The sequence below is a fragment of the Otolemur garnettii genome, unplaced genomic scaffold (assembly GCF_000181295.1).
Source record: "Otolemur garnettii isolate 467f Iridium unplaced genomic scaffold, OtoGar3 scaffold00026, whole genome shotgun sequence".
Lineage (NCBI taxonomy): Eukaryota > Metazoa > Chordata > Mammalia > Primates > Galagidae > Otolemur > Otolemur garnettii.
Genome location: NW_003852421.1, coordinates 16,102,226 through 16,129,651, shown reverse-complemented (window position 1 = coordinate 16,129,651; position 27,426 = coordinate 16,102,226). Strand labels below are relative to the sequence as shown.

Sequence of the window (27,426 nt, the reverse complement as noted above, 5' to 3'; positions counted from 1 at the left end):
GGTCTTGCTCTGGCTCAGGCTAGTCTCGAACCTGTGAGCTCAGGCAATCCACCCACCTCAGCCTGCCAGAGTGCTAGGATTACAGGCGTGAGCCACTGTGCCTGGCTTCATTATTATTATTATTATTATTAACTGATGAACAATGGGATTAACTCTAATGGGGGCATTTTATTTCCAGAGGAGGCATATCTGCATGTTTGTGGATAGGGTTTCTCGGGACTCCTAAATGGGTTGCATTCTATGCAGACTTCCCTGCCTACTGGGCCAAGGCTTGTAAGTATATGATTTACAGACAGGCCAGCTGGTGGTGGACCCTCAAAGGGTATCACCTAATTTCAGGGCTTTTTCTTACTATGACCAAGGAGGCAGCATAATTGTTCCTCACCTCCCTCCCCTTACATACATTGGAGTCAGCTTTTAAAGGGCTTTCATTCCAGATCATAACTATTTCATGTGGCATAATATTTGCAGAATAAGGTAAGCCAAAAGTCTTGTACAATTTAAACTCTAAACAAATGTATAAGAATTCTTTCTCTGAGTAGTAAGAAAAAGATTGTTTCCTTGTAGGGGAACTGGATGACTTTAAACTGGTGAAGGAAGGTTGGTATGTGAGTATACAAATTCCGTAGAGATGAGAGAAGAGAGAGAGAAAGAAGAGAGGAAGAGAGAGATATTACACAAGCCTGAAAGGATAGTTGTTGGAAAGGACTTTCAGTCCTACCATCTTAATTCAAACCTCCCCCTGAACAAGAGCTACATCTTGAAAGGCAGATGCGTGCAGATGGAGCACCTCAGTCTGACTGTTGAGACCAGCCTGAGCAAGAGTGAGACCCCATCTCTACTAAAAATGAAAAACTGAAGCATGAGGATTGCTTGAGCCCAAGAGTTGGAGGTTGCTGTGAGCTATGATGCTGTGGTACTTCACCCAGGTGACAGAGTGAAACTTTGTCTCAAACCCCCCCCCCCAAACAATAACAATTTGAAACAAAAGCCAAAGAATAATGACCCTGCTCAACATGGATAAGCCCATAATAGGCTAACAGGCTTTTGACAGACATAGGAGCAGGCAGGCAGGGGCAGTAATGAAAAGCCCCTCTTGGGAGCTGTTTTTAGTGGCTGAAGCACCTCTAGACTGGTAGGGGCTTTCACCTAAGGCCAAGGCTCACAATATCCCAGACAACCTTTGGTTAGGGTCTTACCTACTTTCTATTTGTAGGATCAAAGATGATAAAAATCGTTTCATTCTGTGTGTTTTGAGTAGAGGATTTTATTGGGTGGTGCTGTAGGCTGAACTGTGTTTCCCTGGAATTCAAATGTTCAAGTCTTAACCCCCAGGTGCCTTTGAGTGGGACTGTATTTAGACACAAAGCTTTTAGAGAAGTAATTAAGTTCAGTGAGGTCATTAGCGTGGTGCCTAATCCACTAGGAGGCCTTGTAAGAGGAGGTGATGAGGATGCAGACACACTCAAGAAAGGAGACCTGGTAAAGACACAGGGTGAAGACAGACGACTTCTACAAGCCAAGGAGAGGGGCCCCAAGGCAGCCATCCCTGCCCACGACGCCTTTATCCCAGAGTCCCGCTCCAGAACTGTGAGAAGAGAAGTCTCTGATGTTTAAGCCATCCCTCTGGGGTGCTTTGTTACGGCATCCCTGGCAGCTACTCCATCCTCCCTAAGTGGTGACATTCTGGACACAGCGTTGGGAGTTGAGGAGGAGCAGGACAGAGTACTGAGTAAGAACTCAGCCAGGTTTAAAACCCTCCTCTACCTCTCCCTGACTTTGTGACTTGCATTACTGTGCTTTACTGTTCTGTTCGTCGTTTTCCCCTTTGCAGAGTGAGAGGGAGCTGCTTCCTAAGGTTGTTGGAGGACTTCAGTGGGGCCCTTTGTGTAAGGGTTATCACTGTGCCTGACACGTGGGAGGCACCCGGTGAATGGCGTTTATTGTTATGACGAGACAAAATATTAGCAAAAAATATCAATCAGACGTTTGTTTGGTTATAAGTTATGCACATTGATTATCAATCCTAAATAATATTTGCTTATCCGTGAACGTGGAAAAAAATGGGCTCATTAGAGATTTAAAAATACTTCTTGCTGATGTTCCAAGGAGCGTGAAATGAAAGTCTAACAAGGAACCCTTTGAAAGTGCAGAGTAACTAAAGCGTATGGTACAAACACTTTTTGTTCTGTGGTACAGAAAGAAATAGCATTTTGAAGACTCTTCCTCAGCCACATTTTTTTTTGTAGGGAACAATGCAAAACAGTACTGTTTGTGGCGGAAGAATGGTTTGTCTTTAAATAAGGAATTGTTTAATAAGATCGGTTTTGTCTTGGAGCATATTGGGCAGGGTTGCTGAGAAGAACATTCCAGGCCTGGGCAGTGGCCTGCACCTCATTGGTGCGTCACCGGTAAAACCATGGTTGTAGGGAAAATAATTTTGGACGGTTGATATTTGCTGTTTATTAAATATCATAGCATATTTTGCCTCTCTTCATGAAGAGAAAGGGAATGTTTTAGCTCCTGGCAACGTTTATTTATTTATTTTTATTGGAAGCATATGAAGGTCATGGAACGGAAATTCCCCAACCATGCCTTTCTCGCAGCCCATCGGAGAGCTTGAGGACTTGCACTGGAAAATTGTAGCACAGTTTAATTGTGGTTTGGTGACATAAGAAGTCAAAACACTTGGGCATGTGTTTTATTTCCTTGTGATGACTTTGAAATCTTGCAAGAGCTGAGGAAATCGAGCTTTTGCTGAATCTGAGTTATGTCAGTCTTGCTTGTGTTCAGGAGTCTGATCAAAACAGCCGCGCTCTACTGCGTCCTCACGGAGGCGCAGACGGGCCCACAGTACTTTAACTCTGGCGGCCATGTTGTTCAGAATCAGGAAGGAAAGTGCCACTTTCTTCGCCTCTCTGGAGGGAGTAGATCAGTACAAATGTAAACTTTGCCATGTTCCTTTTAAACATGAAGGGGTTATTAAAGAACATCAGGACACTTTTTTGTTAAGTTGTATTTTATTTTTAATTGACAAACGATAACTGTATATATTTAGGGGGTAAAATGTGCTGTTCTGATACATGTGTATATTGTGAAATGATCAAATCGGGTTAGTTAGCCTATGTGTCACCTCAAACATCTGTCAATTCTTTGTGTTGGGAACATTTAAAAATCCCTTCTTTTCACTATTTTGAAATACACTATACATTATTATTAACTGTAGTCACCTTGCCATGTAATAGATCACCAGAACTTTTTCTTTCTGTCTTACTGTAACTGTACCTGTAGACGAGTGTATCGTACCCTACAGTGCCCAGGTTCTGGTGACCACCGTTCTGCTCTAGCTGATGAGTGGTAGAGGTTAGTCTTAGCACTGTGAACCTTGCTCTGTGTTGCCTTTCTGCTCATAACCACTTGCTCTGTTGCTGGTCAGAGGATGAGAGGTCACAGTTACTCAGCAAAATTATTACTGAAGATAGAGACTGAGGCAGGGGTATCACTCGAGGCCAGGAATTTGAGACTAGTCTGGGCAACATAGAGAGTCCTTGTTTCTTTAAAAAAAAATTAGCCAGGGGTGGTGGTGCTCACCTTTAGTCTCAGCTACTTGGACGCTTGAGGCAGGAGATGGCTTGAGCTCAAGAGTTCAGGGCTACAGTGAGCTATGAACATGCCACTGTATTCCAGCCTGATCAATAGATCCAGACCCCATTTCAGAAAAAGCAAAACAAAACAAAACAAAACTATCATTGAAGATAGGTCTTTTTTTTTTCTCTTATATTTGTTATAATTTGGATCTCTTCTTATGGGTGTTGGATCATTTGGATCTCTTCTTATGGGTGTTGGATCATAAAATGTGGTTCTTTTCCTGTTTAGGAAGACATGATCCGGTCTGGATCATGGGTTTGGGTTTGTTTCTAAACTTTAGTATATTGTTTCCCTAACTTGGGTGTTTCTCTAATGTGGATAAAGAGTCCTTTTCAGTTTCAAGTGCTTGCAGTCACCACGGTTTAAAATCTGTATCATCTTAGGCCACTGCTTTGATTTCCAGAGCTGCATAACTTAAAAAAAACAAAAACTTTCATTATGGAAAATTTCAAACACATGTCAAAGTAGAAGGATTAGTAGAGTGAACTTTCATGTGCCTGACACTCAGCTTCAGCTGTGTTTGACTCAGGGCCATTTTGCTCCATCAACTGTGTTCTGCCAAGGTTTCCTAACTTTGGCACTTATTGTCATTTTGAACTGGAGCATTCCCTCTTGAGGGAGGCTGTACTGTTCCTTTTAGGATGTTCAGCAGCATGCTGGCCTCTGCCTGCTGGATACCAGTAGCACTCCCACTCCACTAGTTAGGGCAGCAGCCCCAAATGTCCCCTGGGGGGCAAATCATCCCTCCTTGAGAACCACTGATCTCAGGCCACTCTCCATATTCCCCTTAGATTATTTGGAAGCAGAACCCATACATCACACCAAAATGATTTCAGGATATATATCTAAAAGATAGGCCCTCCAATTTTGATGACCCTTTACAGAGAAAAAGGTCAAAAATCTAACTCTGTTGCTATCTGAATTGTCGTCCTGGGAGCTAGCCACATTTGGGTGCAGAGATGGTCGTCAGTTCTACCAGCCACCAGTGTTGATGTGAGCTAGCTGACACAGAGTAGCTCATGTCACACTCCATCTGGTAACTGGTGAAAAAGAATTGTGGTAAGCCACACATAACATGAAATCTACTATTTTAATCATTTTAAGTGTGCAGTTTTGTGGTATTAAGTACATTCACATTATTGTATAACTATCGCCACCATCGCTCTCTAGAATTCTTTTTATCTTGCAGAACTGAAACTCTGTACCCACTAAACATTAACTATATTTTCTTAACCCAGCGTCTGGCAGCCAGCCTTCTGCTTTCTGTCTATACGTTTGCCTATTCTCATACCAGTGGAATCATTCTGGTCCGCATTTGTGCGTTTGTGATGGGCTTTTAGTCACTTCGCAGAATGTCTTAAAGGTTCATTCCTGTATGTGTGTATACACCGTTTGTTGATTCACCCATCTGGTTAGCTTCCACATTTTGGCTTTTGTGAATAACGCTGTGGTGAATATGAACATATAAAATACCTATGCCAGATCCTGCTTTCAGTTATTTCGGGTTTATACCTAGAAGTGGATGTCAGTTACTGGATCCCATGGCAATGCTACGCTTGGCTTTTGGAGGAACTGCCCTATTGTTTTCCATACTGGCTGTACCATTTTACTTTCCCACCAGCAGTGCATGTACTTGGGTTCAAACGTCTTTATATCCACATGAACACTTGTTATTTATTTATTTATTTTTTTAGTATAATAGCCGTCCTACTGAGTATAAAGTATATCTCATTGTGATTCAGCCTGCTTTGTAAGACTACATCTGATAACTGAAAAGCAAGCCTGTTTCTGCTAGAACCCTCCTCCTGTTAGAACTGAGGGGTGATGGTGTGTGTTTTCACTCTTGCTTTAGGAAAATTTGCCATAGGACGATTTGCCGTGGAGCGTTTAGCTAACCGTCCGTTGGGAAGAGGGTGGTGGAGTGGTTTGTGTCTGCATGTAGAGGGCAACTTTTAATCCACGATGAAGTCTTGAGTTTGGCATTTAACATTAACAGTCAAGGAAAAGAATTCTGGCATTAAAAGATAAACATAGGCATGTTAACATTTTAAAGAGTTTATTTGAACATTCAGTAACTCATGAATCTGGCTGTGCCAGATTACAAGCAGTTCTGGCTCTACCCAACAGGATGTGAGGGGAAAACTTTCATAAGGTGTTTAAGGAAGCAAAGTAGAAAACATATGATTGGTTAAAGGGGACATTCCCTAGTTAGATGTTAGTTGGTAGTTCTGGACTGGTGAAGTCTCTAGTTAGAGCTTAGTTGTTTTCTGATTGATGAAGTCTCTAGGTAGAGCTTAGTTCCTTTCTGATCAGTGAAGTCTCTAGTTAGAGCTTAGTTGGTGGTTTCTGACTGGTGAAATCTCTAGTTAGAGCTTAGTTGTTTTCTGATTGCTGAAGTCTCTAATTAGAGCTTAGTTGGTGGTTTCTGACTGGTGAAGTCTCTAGTTAGAGCTTAGTTGCTTTCTGACTGGTGAAGTCTCTGGTTAGAACTCAGTTGGTGGTTTCTGACTGGTGAAGTCTCTAGGTAGAGATAATTTGGTCTTCTGATTGGTAAAACTTGTTTTGTTTTCCTGGGATATGATCATTTGCTCTGAGTTGAATTTCAGATTCTTATTTTGGAACCCAAGGTGCTAGAGCCCAGGCAGCCTAATGGATTCCTGGATTTTTTTTTTTTTTTTTTTTTGAGACGGAGCCTCAAGCTATCCCCCTGGATAGAGTGCCATGGCATCACGCTCACAGCAACCTCCAACTACTGGGCTCAAGCGAGTCTCCTGCCTCAGCCTCCCAAGTAGCTGGGACTACAGGAGCCTGCCACAGCGCCGGCCATTTTTTGGTTGCAGCCATTGTTGTTGTTTGGCGGGCCCGGGCTGGGGATTCGAACCTGCCACCTTAGGTGTATGTGGCTGGTGCCTTAGCCGCTTGAGCCACAGGCGCCGAGCCGGATTCCTGGATTTTTAAAAAAACACTAGTTACCATGGAATACTATGCAGCCCTAAAGAAAGATGGAGATTTTATCTCCTTCATGTTTATATGGATGAAATTAGAAAATGTTCTCAGCAAAGTATCTCAAGAATGGAAGAAAAAGTATCCAATGTACACAGCCCTATTTTGAAACTAATTCATAGCTTTTATAGGAATGTCATAGCCTAATTATAGCCTCAGAATATGAGAAGGGGGTGGGAAAGGGGAGGCGAGGGGCATGGATGGGGGGAGGGAGGGTGATTGGTGAGGTCATCTCTATGGTTTATCTTACAAGGGTACAAATGAATCTTTCTAAAAGCAGAGTATGAATGTCTTAACTCAATAACTAAGAGAATGACATGAAGGTTATGTTAACCAGTTTGATGAGAGTATTTCAGAATGTATATGAAAACAGCACACTGTACCCCATGATTGCATTAATGTACATAGTTATGCTATAAGAAATAAAAAACAAAACACAACAACAACAAAAAAACACTAGTTAGATATAGAACCAGAGATCATTAGAGCTGAAATATCCATCAGATCCAGTTCTCCCAAAGCAGACATTTTGGAAATAAAGGGATTGAAGCCCCAGAACAGATAAGTTTCTTGGCTTGAAGGTAGGGATGGTGTCTTGTGCACTGTCCCCAAGACCTGGCATATAGAGTCAACCAGTAAGTAAGTGTTTGTGGAATTAAGCAGTGGAGTGCCCAGCCATCCAGCTGATTTCTTGGTATCTTAGAGTCAGATCCCATTCAGTGAGCTACAAATGATATACAGTGACTGAAAGGAACTACACATTGCATTACGGTGACTGAAAAATGGCAGACTGCTTCAAGGACCAAGCGAGTCCTCTCTTTCTCTTTTTCTGGGTAAACAGATCAGATGTGGTTTTCCCACAGTGAGGCACTGTCTTCCTTGGGGATAAGTCTCGAGTGGTTTTGGAAAAACCATTCCAGTTCTGGAGACCCTCTGGAGGCTGAGGAGGCCTACCTCCAATGAGTCATGGCTGCCCAGCTTTTAATCACTCTTAAATCTGTTCCCTTTCACCCTGCCCCAAAGCTTGCAAGTCCAATCTCCTTGCCCTTTGTGGTTTTCTTCATTCTGGGGAATCCCACTTCTTCCTGGATGCCTCCGTCGGTTTCTCTCTGTATATTTATGGGTTTTTTTTGGAGACAGAAAAAGAAAAATGTCACTATGTTTATGTTGCCTCGGTAGAGTGCTGTGGTGTCACAGCTTACAGCAACCTTAAACTCTTGGACTTAAGTGATTCTCTTACCTCAGCCTCCCAACTAGCTGGGACTACAGGCACCTGCCACAACGCCCGGCTATTTTTTGTTGTTGTTGTCGTGGTTGTCGTCGTCGTTTTTAGCAGGCCTGGGCCGGGTTCTAACGTGCCAGACCCAGTGTGTGAGGCTGGCACCCTAACCGCTGAGCTACGGGCACAGAGCCTCTCTGTATATTTCTGAACTAGGTGTTCCCAGTCTTGTTTGATATTGGAATTACTTGGAAGCTTTTCAAAGCCCTGATGCCAGGCCCATTAAATCAGAAGGGTTAGGGCTAGAATCCAGGCCATAGTATTTTTTAATGTTCTTAACCTCCATCAGTTTTAACCTAGTTCATCTTCCAGATCTTTGAGGTCTTTAGAGCACATAATGCAATAAGTTCTTCAAAGAAAAAACAGACCGCTGGTAGGGATTTAGTTTAATCTATAGATTAGTTTGGGAGCAGTACCATTTTATCAATGTTAATATCCCGATTCATGAACACTGGACGTCTTTCCTTTTATACACATGTTCTTTAATTTCTTTCTTTCTTTCTTTTTTTTTAGAAACAGAGTGTCACTTTGTTGCCCTTGGTAGAGTGCTGTGGCATCACAGCTCACAGCAACCTCCAACTCTTGGGCTTAGGTGATTCTCTTGCTTCAGCCTCCTGAGTAGCTGGGACTACAGGCACCTGCCACAACACCTGGCTATTTTTTGTTGCAGTTTGGCTGGGGCTGAGTTTGAACCTGCCACCCTCAGTATCTGGGGTTCACGCCCTTTTATACACATGTTCTTTAATTTCTTTCCACCAATTTTGTAGTTTTCAGTGTGCAGATCTTGTATTTCTTCTGTTAAGATTTTCCTAAGTATTTTGTTCTTTCGATGCTGTTGTAAGTGAAATTGGGTTGTTAATTTTCTTTTCAGATTATTTCTAGCATATCAAAATAAAATTAACTGTTGTATTTTGGATCAGAAAAGAAAAGAAAAACCAGGGCTGGACAGTAGTTGAGCAATAAAAACCAGCTTTTATTCAGGACTATTGCAATAGGGAAAAAGAGACTTCAGAATAGATCTGATCTCAACTCTGAATACAGCATGAATAAGTGGGAATTGATAGCCAAGTAGTGGAGGTGAGTGGATGCAAAATTTCTAAGAAGCAGCACCAGGGTAAGGGGTATTTTGGCTAAATTGACCTAAAGGGATCCTTGCTGAAGACAGGCCAGGGTGACCAGACACCACTCGGGGCATGGTGGAGGATGGGATCAGATATCAAGGGTGATCAGATATTGGAGGATGTCAGGGGTTCTTTCTAGAACTGGATTTTACAAGAAAATACACCAAGGAGAAGGTTTATTAATAGCCTAACTAAAGTTTGGTCAGTTCATACAAAGTTACTGTTACTTGGCAATTTCTTGGAAGTTATTTGTGTCCATTCCCCAGTTAGATGTTAAGCTCCTTGAAGGGAGGGAACATGCCTCCTGAGTAGCTGGGACTATAGGTGCCCTCCTATAAGTACCCCATTAATTTTTTCTATTTTTAGTAGAGACGGGGGTCTCCCTCTTGCTCAGGCTGATCTTGATCTCCTGAGCTGAGCCGATCCTCCTGCCTTGGCCTCCCAGAGTGCTGGGATTACAGGCCTGACCTGGTGGCCTTGATCATAGGGTTTTGACTTTCCAGTTGCTAATTCCTTGCTGAAGCGATTGTATTTCTACTGCTAAGTCCTTGCTAATGTGATTATATTTCTATGTATATGTGTGTGCTTGCACAGTTGTTGGATTGTTTATTTATCCTTTATCAAAAGATAAGACAAAATCCTGCAGGGTAGGCTCACATGTCACTTCTTAGTCCTTCAAGGAAGTGAAGGTGGGGAGTAGTGAGGACAGGTTTCTGGAAAGGCTGGCGAGGCGTAATTTTCAAACCCAGGAAATTCAATGTGGTCAGTTTTTAAAACCAAAACACAGATTTTCTGAAAGTAGTATTTTCTATGTGTTACAAGGGGTCCATTTGATTTTTTCAAATTCAGACTAATTGTTTTTTACTGGAAAATGAGCTCAAGCTGATATCTGCTCCTTTCAACCCTACCTTTTAGCTCAGGCCTAATGAATTTCGTTATCAGCTGCAGTTTATATTTTTGCATAAAAAACCTACTGAGGTGGAAATTGAGGGTTTATTCATATCTCCAATCTCTTTTCCATTAAGTGCCTTCTAAAAGTGAATTAAGACTGACGTTTTCATTGAATACTTTGAAGCATTAGAATTATCCTTCTAATTTTAACGAATGGTTAAACCACTAAAGGTATTTGGAATTTGATTTGTGCAGATTTAAGTTGCAAAGGTATATGTTTATTTTTTTTACAAAGTCAGCTGATCTCTCCTGTAGATTTCAGGGAATTCTTTTGTTTTCTTTTAGGCAAAATATTCCCGAGAGAGAGAGAGAGAGAGAGAGAGAGAGAGAGAGAGAGAGAGAGACCACTGAGATTTTTCTAAGGAGACGTGGTGTCTGCCTTGCATAATCAGACAGAGTCGGCACTGGATGGTTAATGCAGGGCTGTGCCTCTTTTGGTGGCTTTTGTTATGTCCCACCTTGACTTTGAAGAATGCTGTTACTAATTTAAAATGAGAGAATTAGAGTCAGAAAGCAGCTATTGAATGCTTTGGAGAAGCATTTGATTTCCTACGTTGCCAAACTTTGTTATCTCTAAAAAAACCACATTCTTTGTCCTTGGGTGTGCTGTGCTGGGCAGCTGTGAAGGAAACCCAGCAAAGAGAGCTCCTGTCACTTTAGACCCTTTGACATGAAAAGCCACCTGTGGGGGGTGGGAAAGCAACCCTGGCCAGTCTTACAGGGTTGGAGAAGAAACTATTGAGTTTGTCACTTCTCATTTCATGTTGAGGGGACAGTTATCATTTCTCTTATTTGTTTCCTCTTGAAAAGTGATACTCTGCTGGGAGTAAAACTCAAATCCAAGTCTGAGGTGCGTTTGGAGGTGAAAGCCTATAAAAAGATGAGAACAAATTCACGCACAGGCCCCGCAGTAAAGGTTTCTTTTCTCTCCTCCCCCCACCCGCAGGTGAATTTCGTGGCATGCCAACTTTTTGCGTTGTTTGCTGCTTTTTGGTTTCGCCTCTACCTGAGTCCTGGTAAAACAAGCCCGGATGTCAGGCACATGTTTGCTACCATTTTTGGCATCTATTTTGTCATCTTTTGTTTTGGCTGGTGAGTATGAGTTGCACTAATTCTTCTATTGATCATTTGTGTGTTTCGTGGCAGTGTTCATGGCATTGCGTTAAGGTAAGAACGAGATGGTGTTGTAGAATACCATGGTGTGAAGTATATATTGTAAAATGTTATGGTGCTCTAAAACTTTATTGTAAGATTTCGGGGACATTGCAGAATCTCCAGTTACTGCCAAAACCCTGGAACCAATAAATTGACTATCCATCCATTGGAAGTCAGTGCAGTAGATTTTTTTTTTAGACGTCTACAGATGCCCCCACCTCTCTCACGTAAATGGGATGCTGTAAGGTTTAATTTTTCCCAGTGAGTGCCCTTTCTTAACTGTAGAGATGTTGGAGTAGTTCTTGCTTTACTGCTAGAGATACTGGTGTTTTGCACTTTGTTAGAGTAGAACAGTGGCTTTACTGCAGCTCTTAGGGAACGTGAATCTTTCTTTAGCAGAGAAAGCCAGTATACCGTGACTCTCTTTGTTGGGAAACTGGGCAGATACCCTTGGGAGTAGTAGCACTTCTTAGGGAAGAAGTTTTGAGGCCCTGCATTTCTAGAAATAAAGTATCTTCAGAAAATTTATGAATTTGTTGAGGGTCCTGTATTAGATTATTGCCTCTAATCCTTCAACAAAAATTTGAGAAAGGATCAGTATTTTGAATCAGCTACCGAGTCTTGGTATCTGGGGAAACCCAATTTTGGTACTGGAACCTTAAAATTTATAAAATAAAGTCCCAAAGAAATAACCCACCTGTGAGCAGCTCTGAATTGTAACATATGAAAAAAATATATAAGCATTCCATTTATGGATTCCTGACATTACTAGTGCTATAGCCAACAAACTGTGTTGTGACTTCTTGGGGTCATTTCATGATAAAATGTTTTAATTACACAGGATATGAATACTTGATTTATTTTCTCTTAAGTAAACTCACATTTACTTAAATAAAGTTTTGCAGAGCGTGGAGGTGGAGGAATAGTAGGGGTGGCCAATAGGTGTGTTACTATGAAATACATTCAGTGTCTCCCCCCCCATTTTGTCTTAAAGGTACGTCATACATCTCTTCGTGCTGGTGTTACTGTGCTATGCAATCATGGTCACTGCAAGTGCGTCTAATATTCACAGGTAAGACCTGAGAATGAACAATGCAAGGTGAGGTTCCCTGTGCTCTCTGAAATGTGTTTCCAGAATAAAGACGTGCCTTTCTCATTATTTCGCAAGTGTTGAATCTTAGTTTATCTAGCATATCAGAAGGAGGAATAAAATCTGGGAGTCTTCAGAGAACGGTTTATGAAAAAGGTGGGAATGCCAATTGGACGTCTGGCGAAAGAGATTAGGTAGCACTACTCGTGGACAGGCCCAAACTGGAAACCACTCGAATGTTCACCAGAATGCGGTACAACTCAGCAATAAAAAGGAATGAAAGGCTGATACCCGGCAAGGCTGAATCTCAAAATAAATATGCTGCATGGAGGAAGCCACACAATAGAAAATGCAAGGAGGGTGCAGTGATAAAAGATCAGAAGTTACCTGGGTTGGGAGGGTGCAGGGAGATGTGGAAGAGACCCCAAAGAGGTGTGAGGAAGATTTGGTGGGGGGGGCAGTGGGTTCACTACGTTGAAATTCGTGGTGGTTTTCTGGGTGTATGTGCCAAAATTTACCAAATTGTATACTTTAAATATGTGCAGTAAAACTGCAAAAAGGAAAGATTTCTACTGTGATGTTTGGATTTCGAAGTGCAGAAGTAATTTAATTCTACCTTGAAGGCTCCGCGCTTGGCTAATCAGTGGAGAGACTTGGCGTATCTGTTTTGCATTGTCTCTGTTCCCCGCAGTCTTTCTGCAGACTCAGTATTAACTCTGCCTTTCGGGAGCACTGGAATGTCCATGCTGTGAAAACAAAGACTTCTCTCTCTTGCTCACTGTTGTGTCCTCAGTGCCTGGAACAATACCTGGCACAAGGAAGGGCTCAACAAATATTTATGGAATGAATGACTGAATTAACTTTTCAGAGATCTCCCTTCTTTTATAGCTTCTTTTCACACAGCTTCTCTGAAAAGCAGAGCCTTCTTTCAGCTTCAGAAGGTGCTCTGATTAAGACGCAGTAATTTGCCTTCTTAAAAGCACTGAACTTTAACTTTTCACTGTATAATCTTGTAGTAACATGATGAGTTTATGGTTTTCAAGAGCAAATATTTTTGCATGCTTTTACATTTTATAGTTAACGTGGTAGCCAAATGAGCTCTGAAAATTTGAATTCTAATCTTAACCTCCTCTCAGTATCTTCCTTGAAGGGGATGGTGTCATTCCTTCCAGAAAGGAAATAGGAAATCCATTTTTATAATTTGGAAAGAATGGGTTTTGGACAAGCTTTATGTGATGACTAAATGCTTCTAAAAGCAATTTTTTTTAAAGTAGGGAGCGAAAATGCTTGACTTTTCTTAAACTTGGTTTTGGAAGCAATTAAGTAAATGACGAGTCATCATATTGGTGTGTCTGTAGAGCACATTTCCAAGTACCTTACAAATATAACTTGTCACCCCTCCACACGCTTGTGAGATGCCGGTGGGCGGTGGTCCGTTTTTCAGGGGGTCAGCAACTTACATGCACACGGGGTCTGTTTCAGCCCGGGTTTGCTGTGCTCAGGTTTGCAGGGCTCCATTCCAGTGTGTAGGACGGGAATGCTCTGGCCTTGGCAGGGTGGCTCCCAGGCAGGCCGGGACTGTTTCACCATAGTAACATTGTGGCAGTGGAAGGCTGTCATAAGACCAAAAAGAAAGATGCCAGAACAAGTTCTTCCCCTCTGTCTTTGCTCATGTGGTTGCCAGTGTTGCAGAAATAGGGAATGTTCACAGTGCCTGATGGATGGATGTAAATGTAAAATGTTAAAAAGGAAAAAAAAAAAAAAACTAAGTTGTTTCCTCTTGATTGAGGGAAAGAGCCCTCGAGTGGAGTCAGGAAATCTGGGTCCTTCCAGCAGTGTGAGTTCGGATGTGGTTTCTGTGTTCATGACATTTCCCACCTACGAAGTGTGGGCTGCGTAGTAGTCTGAATGCGAGTTCTGATCAGTACCATGACTTCCTGAGCCAGTAACAAGTTCTGTTATATGGCTGGGAAAAGGAGGGCAGGGTTAGTATTTGCTTCATGTAATATTAACCTATTTCTGGAATGATTGTGTTCAGGATTTGTTTAGAGAGTTCTAGGGGGTATCATCTCTGTTTCCTTCCCCAGCCACTATGTTGGGCAGAGGTCACAGGCATCGATTATCCCACTGGAGCAGAACCTAGTCTGTATCTGCTGGACGCCCTTGTGTGAGCATGTGGTGATGCAGTCAGCAATTCTAGACTCCCTGCTTTGTCCCGGGTCATAAGCCCAGCTCCTCTTAATCCACTAAAGTAGGTAAACTGTTATTGAATGACTCATTTAATATTTTATTTAATATTTCATTTCATTATTTCAAATATGTTCTGTCTAAGATGACGCTGAGAGATATAGATTTTTTTTTCTGAGTTGAGATGAAAGCTCAGAGATAAATAAGCGAACAGTTTGATGAATTTTCACAGAATGGACACACCCGGTGACAGGTCAGCAAGGAGAGTATTACCATTACTCATGTCCGGATCTCTATCATAGCCTGCCTTCCTAGAATGACCACTGTGTCAGCTTCTCCCTCCACGGATTATTTTGCTAGTGCTGAGATTTGAACTCAAGTTGTCTGTCTCTGGAATACACATTCTCTCTGCTGCTTCTGGATTCCTTAGATGTTTTAGGTTTGGCCAGGACATTCCTGTTGTATTGGAACTTGGCACCATCCTTAACAGGTGGAGTCTTGTTACAACAATGAGCTGAGCCTGCGTTACCCTCTGGGCCAGGGAAGGTACTGGTCTGATTCCTGTTGAGCACAGAGGGGTAGCAGCAGGCGTGGCTGCATTCAGAATGGTACTGGGAGAATCTGCCTTTCAAATCTGTTTTGTGTTCCTGCCTTGAGCTTCATAAACTGGAGAGAGGGAACAGTTGCTGGAGGGAAGGAGGCCTGCCTGGTCTCCACTCCAACTCTTTTTTTTTTTTTTTTGTGACAGAGTCTTACTCTATTGCTCAGGCTAGAGTGCCATGGTGTCAGCTTAGCTCACAGCAACTTCAAACTCCTGGGTGTAGGTGATATTCCTGCCTCAACCTCCCAAATAGCTCGGGCTACAGGTGCCTGCCACAGTGCCCAGCTAATTTTTCTATTTTTAGTAGAGATGGGGGTCTTGCTCTTGCTCAGGCTGGTCTTGAACTCCTGAGCTCAAGCATTCCACTTATCTTAGCCTCCCAGTATGCAAGGATTGCAGACATGAGCCACTGCACCTGGCCCTTACTCCAATTCTTAAGGGAGCTGTTTGTTTTTTCCTGGTCATTTGCCTTATTGACCATCTGAATCCAAGGTAGGTAAAAATCTTTTTAAAGAGTAACATCTTTATTTGCAAATAATGGTAAAGAGACTCAAAATATTTTGTATATACAGTAGAACCTACATAGTGGACCACATCCCTACATTGACCGCCTCTTTAAGTTGACCTAATTTTCATAGAACAGACATACACCACATGTACATACCAGTACAGTAGGCCTGGTTCCTTGTGTTGGCCACCTCTATATGTCATCCAGTTTGTTACAGTCCCTTGGGGTGGTCATCTCTACTATGTGTGTGTATATATATGTGCATACTATATATATATTTTTTTTCTTTTTTTTAATTTAGTGACAGGTTCTTGGTATTGCCCAGGTTGGCCTCGAACTCCTGGTCGCAAGCTATTCTTTTGCCTTGGCCTCCCAATGTGCTAGCATTACAGGTGTGAGCCACCATGCCTGGCCTTAATGTTATATTCTGTTTTAAAGTTCATAGAACTCTATTCCTGTTACCTAGATGTGCCTTGCTACCAGATGAATTTTTATTATCCCTACCTTATTATTCCTTAGGTTGATCTAGTTTTCATGAGTTATTTTAATGTTAATATTTGACTTTGATATAATTTAATATCAGAATATACATCTTTCCTGTTTTATGGCTCATGTTTAAAAAGTATGTCTTCTGAGTTAATGTCCGTATCTAATGGGCTCCTGAACCATTTAAAATGTATAATGTGTTCCTTTCAGTTCATTTCAGCCAACACTAACTACTTATGTATCAAGTTAAGGGTGGGACGCTCAAGGTCACCATGAGTTGGGAAGACACATATACGTAACTAATTTCAATGTTATGATTAGGCACATACTAGCATGTTGTATTAGAGATACAGACAGTGGAGTAAGGAATTGTGTGGGGGCTGTCGTGGGAGGGACAGGAGATGGGGTGGTGTGGACAGGGCCAGACTAGACCAAGGGACACTTTTAAGAAATGGCATTGGCTCGGCGCCTGTGGCTCAACTGGCTAAGGCGCCAGCCATGTACACCTAAGGTGGCGGGTTCGAATCCCCAGCCCGGACCCGCCAAACAACAATGACGGCTGCAACCAAAATATAGCCGGGCGTTGTGGCGGGCGCCTGTGGTCCCAGCTACTTGGGAGGCGGAGGCAGGAGACTCGCTTGAGCCCAGGAGTTGGAGGTTGCTGTGAGCTGTAATGTCACGGCACTCTACCCAGGGGGACAGCTTGAGGCTCTGTCTCAAAAAAAAAAAAAAAAGAAATGGCATTGAGGCTAAGCCTTATCTGGAAATTAGGCAGTTTCTAGGTGGACTGTTGGATGGAGAAAGAAGTTGGCAGGCAGAGAAAGGTATCTAGCCTGGAAATATAGGATTTAATTGTGGAATGTGAGCAGTGCTGTATGATTTGACACAAGGTAGATGTGAAGTGTGGCTGCACGTGAGTCAGAAAGGTGAGGTAGAGCTCAGCATGTGGAGTGCCTTGCGTGCTGTGTTCAGGGCAGTGTGGCTAGATAGCAGGATCCCTTGGAAACGTCTGAGAAGAGTAGCAGTCGTGGAGTTGTCTGTTCATTTGACACTGTAGGTGAATATGGTGAACAGAACACACGTGCCTATCTTTGCCCTCATGGAGCTAACAGTTTCGTAAGGGAGACTGTAATTAGATTGTCTCAGCTATAACAAAGTACAATAGACTGTGGCTTATAAACAACAGAAATTTATTTCTCGGTTCTGGGGGCTGGAAATCTGAGCTTAGGTGCTGGCGTGTCTTGTCGACGACCTTCTTCTGTGTCAGAGACTGCTGTCTTTTTGTGTCCTCACCTGGCAGAAGAGCATGAATGAGCTCTCGGGGGTCTCTTTTGTAAGGGCACTAATTCCACTTGTGAGGCCTTCATCTTCATGATGTAATTACTTCCCAAAGGCCCCATCTCCTAATACTGTCAAATTGGGGGTTAGGATTTCAACCTGTGAATTTTAGAGAGATGGAAACATTCAATCCATTGCACAGCTTATCATATAAGTTGGCCATCTATAAGTTGACCACCCAAGGGACTGTAGCAAACTGGCCAACAGAAGGGCTAATGTACTGATACGTACATGTGGTGCATGTCCGGTCTGTGAAAATTAGGTCATCTTAAGGAGGTAGTCAATGTAGGGAGGTGATCAAATATGGAGGTTCTACTGCAAATTGAGTGTTATGAATAACATTTGTCCTTACGAATGGACACACATGTCTGTGTTTGTGTGTGATCCTGAGCACAGCTTGGGAATGCTGACACCTGGGGAGTGGGTGGAGAAAGGTAGAGGAGCAAGGAGCCCTGGGAGAGTTAACCAGAGAGAAGGGAAGACAACGAGGAGAGTGGAAGCCAAGAGAATCAGGTGTTTAAAGAAGAGAATGGCCAGCAGTATGGTGATGATTTATGTCTTATGAAGATCCTGATGTAAACACGGTCGTTTATGAAGAGGAGAATCTTGGGTGTGGGACCTTACCCGTGGTTCCCAGCCATGGCTGCACATTGGAATTACAGCTGCCCGGTGCAGCAAGTATCTGTTAAACCAGAATAGCCGGGGGTGGGCGCCAGGCATCTGTAGTTTGTAGAGCTCTACAGGTGATCTCATTATGTGATCAAAGCTGAGACCCACAGCAGTGGTCCAGGTGAGGAGAGATGACGGGCGGGGGCAGAGCAGCGGGTGGAAAGGACCAAATAGGACTTTGTGAGCAACTGTGTGTGGAGGGAGAGGGAGCAGAGAACATTTCCTGGGGGCATTATTGTCACGTGCAATAATCTGACTGTGATTTTGGTTTCAGGTACTCCTTTTTTGTGGCAATGGGATACCTGACATTATGTCACATCAGCCGAATATACATCTTTCATTATGGGATTCTCACTACAGATTTTTCTGGGTGAGTATCTTGATGTGGGGTGGGGGGGATTGACTGCTGACTCTGACTCGGTCTCGTGGGTTCAGTAAACATCAAGTGTGCATGTGAGATTCACTGGTGGCTGGTCAAGTCAGTTGGTTAAGACGTGCTAATGAATGAGCTAGTGGCTGGAGATTTGATGGTTCTGTAGGACTGAAAGGCAGGCCACAAACTGCCTGTGGGCAGTATCTGTTCTGCTGCCATTTTTGTACAGCGGTATTGGAACAATCTCGCCCTTGCTTATTCGTGTATTGTCTCTGTCAGCTTTTGTACCACACTGATAGCGTTGAGCGGTGTGACAACCATGTGGGCTGCAGAGCATGGAAAACTTAGTTTGGCCCTTTACAGAAAAGGTTTGCCAACCTCTGTTTGATGGCTCTTACTAGTTAATACCACAGATGTTCTTCCATGCCAGCTGCTAAGTAGCTGCTACCCTGACCTCTGGCTGTCCTGGCCCCTCCATCCATGTTCCCTTGCCTCCCACAGCTAGAAGGGTAATGCCTGGTCTTTCAAGGATTGCTGTCCCCACCAAGAGAAGCATGGAACAGATTCTCCCTCAGAGCCTCCCGGAGGAAGCAACCCTGCTAGCATCTTGATTTTGGACTTCTAGCTTCAAAAACTACATGATGAAAAAATTTCTGTGGTTGTAAGCCACCCAGCTGTGGCAGTTCGTTATAGCAGCTCTAGGAAACTCATACACATGGTTTTATGACTCTATACTTTCCAAATTAACAATTGTCCCCTGTCCCTGATTGTGCAGCATCGAGATTCCTCTACAGTCCACATCCCTGGCTGCTCTTGTCACATCTCTTGTTATTAAAACCACAAACTCTTGAATAATTTCTACATCATTTCTTTTCATGTAATCAGAATTGTGGCAAGTTGCCAGAAGGAAAAAAATAAAGGGCATTTGTGGAAAATAGTCATGTGCGTGTGAAATGTGGTGGACTTCAGATTCAACAACGGGGAAGAAAATCAGTCCCTGTTGGCTTCACTTTTAGTAGCATATTGTCTTGATAAAATTCCTCCAGTGGTATTTATTCTCTGGCTGTCTTTGGATTTGCTCGTATTAGGAAATCTCTGACGTTACACACAAAAGTGCAGACCATTTGCACTAGAAAGGACTCTGCTGTTAAAGATTATAAAGTGAAAAGTCTGCTGCCTGAATGCAGCACGTGATCTAGTTCTCTAATTACTATGTAGTTCTTGGAGGGCATGTCATCTCTTCTTTTTTAATAGATCATCATCAAGCAATATTATTTCTCCCTGCCTCCGCAAACGTGCAACGCCTCACTGACATAAATCCACCTTCTTGGATGATGTCACTCAACATAAATGGAAGAGACGCGGCAACCTGAAATTGACAAGGTGTTTTAAATAACAAGTTGTCATTGGGAGAGGTTCTTTACCAATGTGTGTTCTCAGACAGAGCATGCAAGCAGCCACATATTTCTCCTTCAGAATGGAATTGATTTACCCCTACTATTGATTGCAGTTGAAATATCTTGTTTAGGATTTTGTCAGGAGATAAAGTAGTGTTTTGAATTTAAACCTGGTGAAGTTAAGCCTGAGATGTAGCCACTCTCTTTGGAGTGTCCAAACCTAAGGGTTCAGCACACGTTATTACCCCTTCAGAATAAGGGCACAGACAAGAATCGAATGGGATTGGATGAGGTTAGTGTTTGTGTCAACATATATACATATATATTTAATTTTGGAGAACACATCAACTTGTACGTTAGGTTATTCTGGGACTTGAAATTTTATTTGTAATTCTCAGAGTCGTCACGTTTTCATGGGTTGGACTTGACATTAATGGTGAGTGTAACACATAAGGTACATTTTTATTAGTGCCGTTAATACAGTTTTTATCCATACATTTAGTGGTGAATGTCCTTTATGTTTTCTCTGGATATGGGAGAATATTTATTGTTTTTCTGGGAGGACTTTCAACAATTGCTTATAATCTAGCTGATACTTGATTTCTTTTATGTTTGTGATAGTGAACCAATTCTTCCTTTTTACTCACAGAAGGGTGCAAATTGAGTCTTCTTCAGAGGGCAGCAGCAAAAACTCTTGTTTCCTTTTTCTGAGCTAGGCCAGATTTAGGCAGATAATTGCTCTCCCATCGTGCTGGCAGTCTGAGTCGCCCATGTGTTGTTTCATAAAGCATGATGCAATGAGACTCTTATACATTGCTAGTAGGAATATAAATTGGTATAACCCTTCTGGAAGGCAATTTCATTACAAATTTCCAGCAAGAATATTTAAAAAGTTGACATCTCATGATAGGATAAATTCCAGGAGTTGAGTTACTATAAGGAAATCAAATTGTTTCATAAGCATGTTTAACTACTGTCAAGAATTGTGAAAAACTAGAAGCTTCCTAAATAGTCACTTAAAAGTAGGTGATTAAATTATGGTGCTAGTATGCTAGTGAAAATGATGTTTTCAAAGACTACACAAACCACCAGAAAAATACATGTGGTAGGATTCCATGTTTTTTCTTTTTCTGAATGTGGACATACATAGGAAGAGAATGGAAAGAAATATGAAAATGCTGAGAGAGTGGTTCTGTCTAGGGCGAGGTCTTTACTGGTGATTTTAATATTCATTTTACTCTTATGTTACTGTGATAATAAGGAAAAATCATAGAATTCTATTTAAACATATTTGCATGCATATTAAAAGGTCATAATGAATGGCAGCTGACAGGAATGTAACAGCAGCTGTTGGTGTTCTCTTATCCTGTGGGAGCGTAGTAGGAATGTGACTTGCCTGCAGCCCTGGCTGGTGGTGGAGATCATTTGCCGTGTGGTTCCATGAACACTGTTTTGCTCTTTGCTTTATGACATCCTGGTCACCTGATCTGACCAGCCCAGTATCTTCAAATAATTGCGTTCTAAAATATGGAAAAAGTGAAGATATTAGCAAAGAGATTTCAAGATTTGTTTATTTCATGTTTCTCCTTCAGGCTGCTGGAGTGTAATTCTGCCATCTTAAGCGTAAGTTATAAGAAGTCTATTTGGTAGGTTCTTTTAAAATGGAGTATTGATGATTTTATTGTTGAGTGCCAGAGTATAGAAGGTAAATCTTTGAAAAGATGGAAATGGAAATGATTCAGCACTGGATGATTCTGAAGTTACCAGTGAACTCTGAAACAGGTCCAGGGGAGTGCTTGGCCTTTAGATGTAGCCTCAGGAGGCTGGTAGAGCTATGTACTTTCTTTTCTGTGACTTCTGGAGTCCCTGAACGTTTGTCTCCATGCTGGCATAATTGTAGGAACTTGGGATCATTATGCCAAAGCCATAATGTTGTCCTCCTTCTCTGCAGTTATTCAAGGAGCAGGGGGGAGCAGGGGCAAAACTACTGGGTCTAAGCTACCATTGGTACAGGCCAGTCACATTGCATCTTGGTGCCCACTGGAGTTATGAAAGATGACAGTACTGCCGTAGGCTGCTGTTGATAGGAAGCTTGTTGTCTGTGTGTTGGGTGTCTCTTCCCATGCCAGACTTCTTGCTTGCCTGACTTCCTGTTTTCATGGTATCCAAGGAGCACAAGCGGATTTTTTAATATAAAGAAAGTAAGAAAAGTATGAAGTGTAACCTTTTTGGTCCTAAAGTTACCTGTTGGGAAGAATAAGGTGCTTGAATATCAGCTCAAGCTGGATGCTGGCCAGCCAGATACTGGCTCTCTTGACACGACACCTATAACGGATGACTGTTATCTCCTTGTTCCTTCCTCTCTTGGCTGAAACATCCGAACTTAACCACTTTAGGTCCAAAGATCAAGGTAAACTAGGTAGGTTGTATTGAAATGTTGCTCAAAACTGAAATTTTGCTTAATGTTTTAAAGACATGTCATTTCTGGTTGTGAAATGGTATAGGAAATGGAAGTGGATGAATGGGCACCCCTCCTGGTGAGTGGCCCAGAGTCTGTATCAGAAGGCACTGCTTTCATGTGTGCAGGGGTGGGGTGGGAGGGCCGTTGGCATTTTTCTTTCTTTTTATTCCAAACACATCTTCCTACCTGTTTTCCCTTACTTAATTTTTCTCATTATATTTTATTATCTAAATTAGGCTAATCATCTTGGGTTCAAGAAGAAAAATAGATTTTTCTCTGGCTTTTTGAAAATCATGATAAAAAAGTTTATAGAGCAAAAGGGAAATGGCCCCACCTCAACCCCTGCTGGACTCAAACTTCAATTCCAGATTGGTCAGATGGTTTCCAAGTACAGGGCTATGATGGAAGCGTGTGTACAAATCCAAAGGTTGGAGGGTGGGTGTGTGTGGAAAATCTGAGTACAGCTTAAGTTTGGAGGTCTCATTCTCCTAAGGAAATTGTTTGGTGCATCTAGGAGCCATTTATGGGGCTCCTCCTGCTTCTGTCCTTCCTGTGCTTGTGGTATGTGTTCCTGTATGCTGAATTTTGCATTTTCTGCCAAAAAAAAAAAAAAAAAAGAAAAGAAAAAAAAAAGCAACATAAATTCCAATCCTAAACCAACGAGTGATTGTTCTATGTTTGAATGAAATATGGCATGGTTGGTATTTAAATTTTATCTTAAGCCACTCACTCTAAGGAGTTGATTCTCAAGTCTCAGTAGCTTATGCAATCTAAATGTTTGCATCTGATCTACAAGTTAAAACAGATTCATCAAATTGAACAGTGTGTGGAGAGGACTTGGTCTAAGCAAGGCAGTACGGTGCTTTTCCTTACACTCACAGAAAAGGAAGTATGTAGGAAGAGTCTAACTCCTTTTCCTTCTAATGAACAGGTCTAGTTCTAGTTTGTAGCTTTCAGTCTGTTTTTTTTTTTCCCTACAAGGTACTAGTTCATTTTTCAAATAAACTAACAATAATGTGTGAGTTTTTTTTTTTAATTGCTAGAAACTAGATATTTAAAACAAGCAACATATTGTTGAAAGTATAGTCTAGAATGCTGTGGAACAATATTCAATCTATAGCTTTTTTTTCTCCATCGTAAAAGAAAAAGATATCTTTTCTAAGGAATGACAACAATGTAGCTTTTATGTAGACCCGATGTTACACATTCTATCTTCAATAATGAGTATTTATTAACATTACTGAAGCTATTCAGTATTATCTATGACATTAGTCTGGATCTTCTAAGACTAAGCAATGCCAAGATGGAAACAGATTTGTAAGAGATTTGTTTGGTGAAATGCCTGCCTGGGAAAATGGGGAGGGAAATGGATGAGGCTGAGAGAGGCTGCAGATTGAAATGCAGGTCTAATCCCTGAGAAGGCGAGAGGAGGGCAAGAAGGGAAAGAGGTGTTAGAGAGCATTGCAATTCTAAGACAGTTTTGGCACATTCAGCAGAGTCCTCCTGTTAAAATTCCCCTGGCAGGGAAGAATCACAGTTGGTAGGGAGGGTCTTGCCAAAGTCTCCCTGCTGCACCCAGTGATTGGCTGGGAGCAGCCTGAGGGGGGCGTGGCCTCAACGTGAACACGGGTGGAATCTGCACGGCAGCCAGGCGGGTCTGTTGCACCTGCAGCACATCTGAGAGGTGAGCCCTCATGGCGGCGGCGCCTGTGATTATTAGACTTACTAAATGTTTTGCTGAACGTGTGCCCAGTGTTGGAATATATTAAAGGTGACTTTAGAGAGAGGAGAACAAATGTTCTGTTTTTACTGAAAGTTAGGCTAATTCTGCGATACACTTTTTCTCTTTATTCATATGTCTATTTTTAGGCCCTAACGTGAAGTTATAAATTAAATCAAATGCAGGAATTTGCTTGGTTTGCAAATACCACGGTCACCAGAGAGTGAATTTTAAGTTTTAAATCGAGCCTCCATTGGCCAGGCTGGCCTCAAACTCTTAGGCTCAAGCAGTCCTGCCTCTTAAAGTTCTTGGATTATAAGTATGAGCCACCACACCTGGCTTTGCCTGTCTTTTTACCAGAAATAATCCATTCACATTCTTTGGCCGTTTTTAACTTGGGTTATTTGTCTATTTTTGAGTTGTGAGAGTTCTTTATATATTTCATTTCAAGTCCCTTATCAGCTATATGATTTGCAAATATTTTCTTGCATTCTGTGAAGGTTTTTATTTTGTGGGTGGTGTATATCGTTTGAGGCGTTAAAGTTTAAATTTTAATGACATTCATTTAATCTACTCTTTTGTCGCTTGTGCTTTTGCTGTTACACATGAGAAACCAGCGCCTAATCTAAGATCACAAAGATGTACACCTATATTTTCTTTTAAGAGTTTTATAGTTTTAGCTGTCATGTTAAGGTCTTTTGTCCATTTTGAATTCGTTTTTGTGCTCTAAATCTGAGGTCTAAATCTGCTGAAATGTAGATGTCTCATTGTCTCCTTACCATTTGTTAAAAAGTAATTTCTTGCTCTCATTGACTTGCACCCTTACTGACCCAGGTACCACTCACTTCTCAGGCAAGTTTTTGCTTAATGGCTTTTTCCAAATTAAGGTTATTTTTGGTTAACAAATGATTTATTTATAAGCAGTTACATTCCACAAATGTATCTTTTACTATGTGTGCCTGGGAAAATTGCCTTTAATAGAAAAAGCATATTAGAGCGTATTTGGATGAAGAAGCCCATATACATATTTATACAAGAGGAGCCAAGGCGCTGGATTAAATATCTCAGTATCTACCGAGCCATTGCTTCTCACACTTTGATGGGTGTTTGAATTCCCCTGCCATCTTGTTAAAATGGAATTATCATCTTCTCGGTCTAGATTGGCATTTACGATGCTGCGTTTCTAACAAGGTCCTGGCGATGCTGGGTGGTGTTGGTCCTGGGGCCACAATTTGAGTGACAAAAACACGACAGACTATCTAGTGTGAGCGCATTATTCAATGTTGTTATATCCACTTATTTAAGGTGATTTGGAAGAGGAGTAAAAATTGTTTATTTTGAATTAATGTTTTTGTATTTTGTGTAATACACTTCAAGATGAAAACCCACCATCTAGAGAAGCAGGTTTCTTCCTGTGGCATCGTTGCCAGTCTTGATCATTTGCCGTCTTCCTTCTAGGCCCCTGATGATTGTCACTCAGAAGATCACAACTTTGGCTTTCCAAGTTCATGATGGTGAGAAAAATGACCCTCCTTGTGATTCTCAAAATGAGCCTGATACTCAGAGCCCTTCTTTTTATACTTTATACACAGTTCAGAGTTTACAATGAGTGCTGGCAGGTCTTGCTTTATCTTATTCAAAATTTCCAGGCCTCTTCAGCCATAGCCTTTACTTTCCCAGCTATTAATCACCATGTGCCTGATGGATCTGAGGTCTCAACGTACTGAAATATTTGCATTGAGAACAGAGGGTTTTCTGTTTATCCTTACAATGTTTTAAATTTAATTTGCGATACCCTCTGCCCTTTGTTTTCAAATCTGTTAAAAAGAAATGACTTTTTTTCCTTTTTTGCTTTGGTTTAATCTCTGAGAAACTCATGAGGCAATAAAAGATTCAACAGCATTGGCTGGCTAATCATTTTTTAATGCTAGGGGTTTTTTTTTGTTTGTTTGTTTGTTTGTTTTTTGGCTTGGAAAATTATCTAATGAGATTAGCTTAGCCTTCTAAAAAGCTGGGGGTAAGGAAGAATCTTCTGTTCATATAAAACTGAACATTTTTTTTTTTTTACTCAGGCTCTTCCTAAAAATGGCCAGAAAGTGTGATTTACACTGTTCAAATTGGGTTCCAGGAAAGGGAGGAAGATTATTTCAGCTGGGCAGAAGATTTCAATGTAGCTTTAGAGATGCCAGGTGCAATTAGTAAAAGCCTATTCTGCGGATTTGTACTGCTCCGGCGAGCACTTTTTGTTGAAATTTCTTTATGTGTTGGCAGGTTGAGAAGATTTATCTCTGACAGCTAGTTTCTTGTTTTTTTCCTTAAAGCTTGGGAACTGATTTAACTTCATTCACCCTAGTATATTCCTAGTTCACACTGGAATTAGTCAATCTGTAGATAACTGGGTAATCTTATACTAAGGATAAAGCTTTTCTTAGGATAACCAGCTATCCAAGTTTGCCCAGTACTGAGAAGTTTCACAGGATATAGTTTTCAGTATCAGAACAGGGGGAAGGGGTCCTGAGTAAATCACAGTGGGTTGATCACACTGTATGAAACTCCAGTTTCCATGGTTATAGACTAACACAAGCAACATCAACCAATAGCTAAAATCAGTTTAATTTCTAGGATTGCCAGAGATGTACTCCTTGATAAGATCTTAGAAAAAAAAAAGAATATATATTTTTTAACACTTTTTTTTTGTTAACCAGACTTTTGGCCTAAATTTACTTTTTAAAGTGTTCTCAGTTTACCATATTTTCTGGAAGATTCCTTACTTGTAGGCAAATACTGCCTTTTTCTTTTTTTCTTGTGTGTGGGAGGAACAAGTAAATTCCATAAATACTCTGCCTTCTCCTAGGCCTGTTTTTGGCCATCAAGGTTGGTGGCCATCGTCAGCGTTAGCTGAACATACAGTTTTAGAGTTGCCGAACTGCTTTTGCAATAACACTTCAGTTTCTTTGACTCTAGCTAGCATGTAAATTTCATAGGATTTGGTTGGGAGTTTTTCTGCTATGGATAAGTGTTGAAAAGAAGATAAATCTGGTACCTTCTAATGTTTTCCCTGGACTCAGGGTTACATTTCTTCTGTCTCTTGGGAGAGGAAATTGCCCTTTTTTTCTTTCCCCATTCCATCCCATACCCATTATCTCAGGTGTCTGCACACAGAATAATCAGGGAGTATTTAAACTGGGGCAGTCTATGAAAGGCAGGTTTATTTCTCTAATGTAGCAATGAAGACATACACAGGGTGACCATAAAGTTCGTGTGCAATTTAAATTGCACACCTGTACATGGTAAGGAACTACCATGTAACAGGGAGGGTTCTCTGAGGTCTGTGTCATGTAGTGTGAATTAAATAGGAGTGGCCTCTGAATCTTCCCTTCTCTATATCAGCCGGTAAAGATGTTCTTTCTCCCACAGGTACTTCTGGGTACTTTTTAGA

At 41.6% G+C, this 27,426-nt stretch overlaps 1 protein-coding gene across 1 annotated transcript in view; it reads left to right on the top strand.

Annotated features, from left to right (window-relative positions):
- The window catches only part of MBOAT1 (membrane bound O-acyltransferase domain containing 1), a 96,148-nt gene that overhangs the window by 43,543 nt on the left and 25,179 nt on the right, over positions 1-27,426 (top strand). The window contains exons 2-5 of the mRNA XM_003788330.3: positions 10,949-11,094; positions 12,152-12,229; positions 18,311-18,406; positions 25,446-25,501. Of these exons, the coding sequence (XP_003788378.1) occupies positions 10,949-11,094; positions 12,152-12,229; positions 18,311-18,406; positions 25,446-25,501 (376 nt within the window). The remainder of the gene's footprint in view (positions 1-10,948; positions 11,095-12,151; positions 12,230-18,310; positions 18,407-25,445; positions 25,502-27,426) is intronic.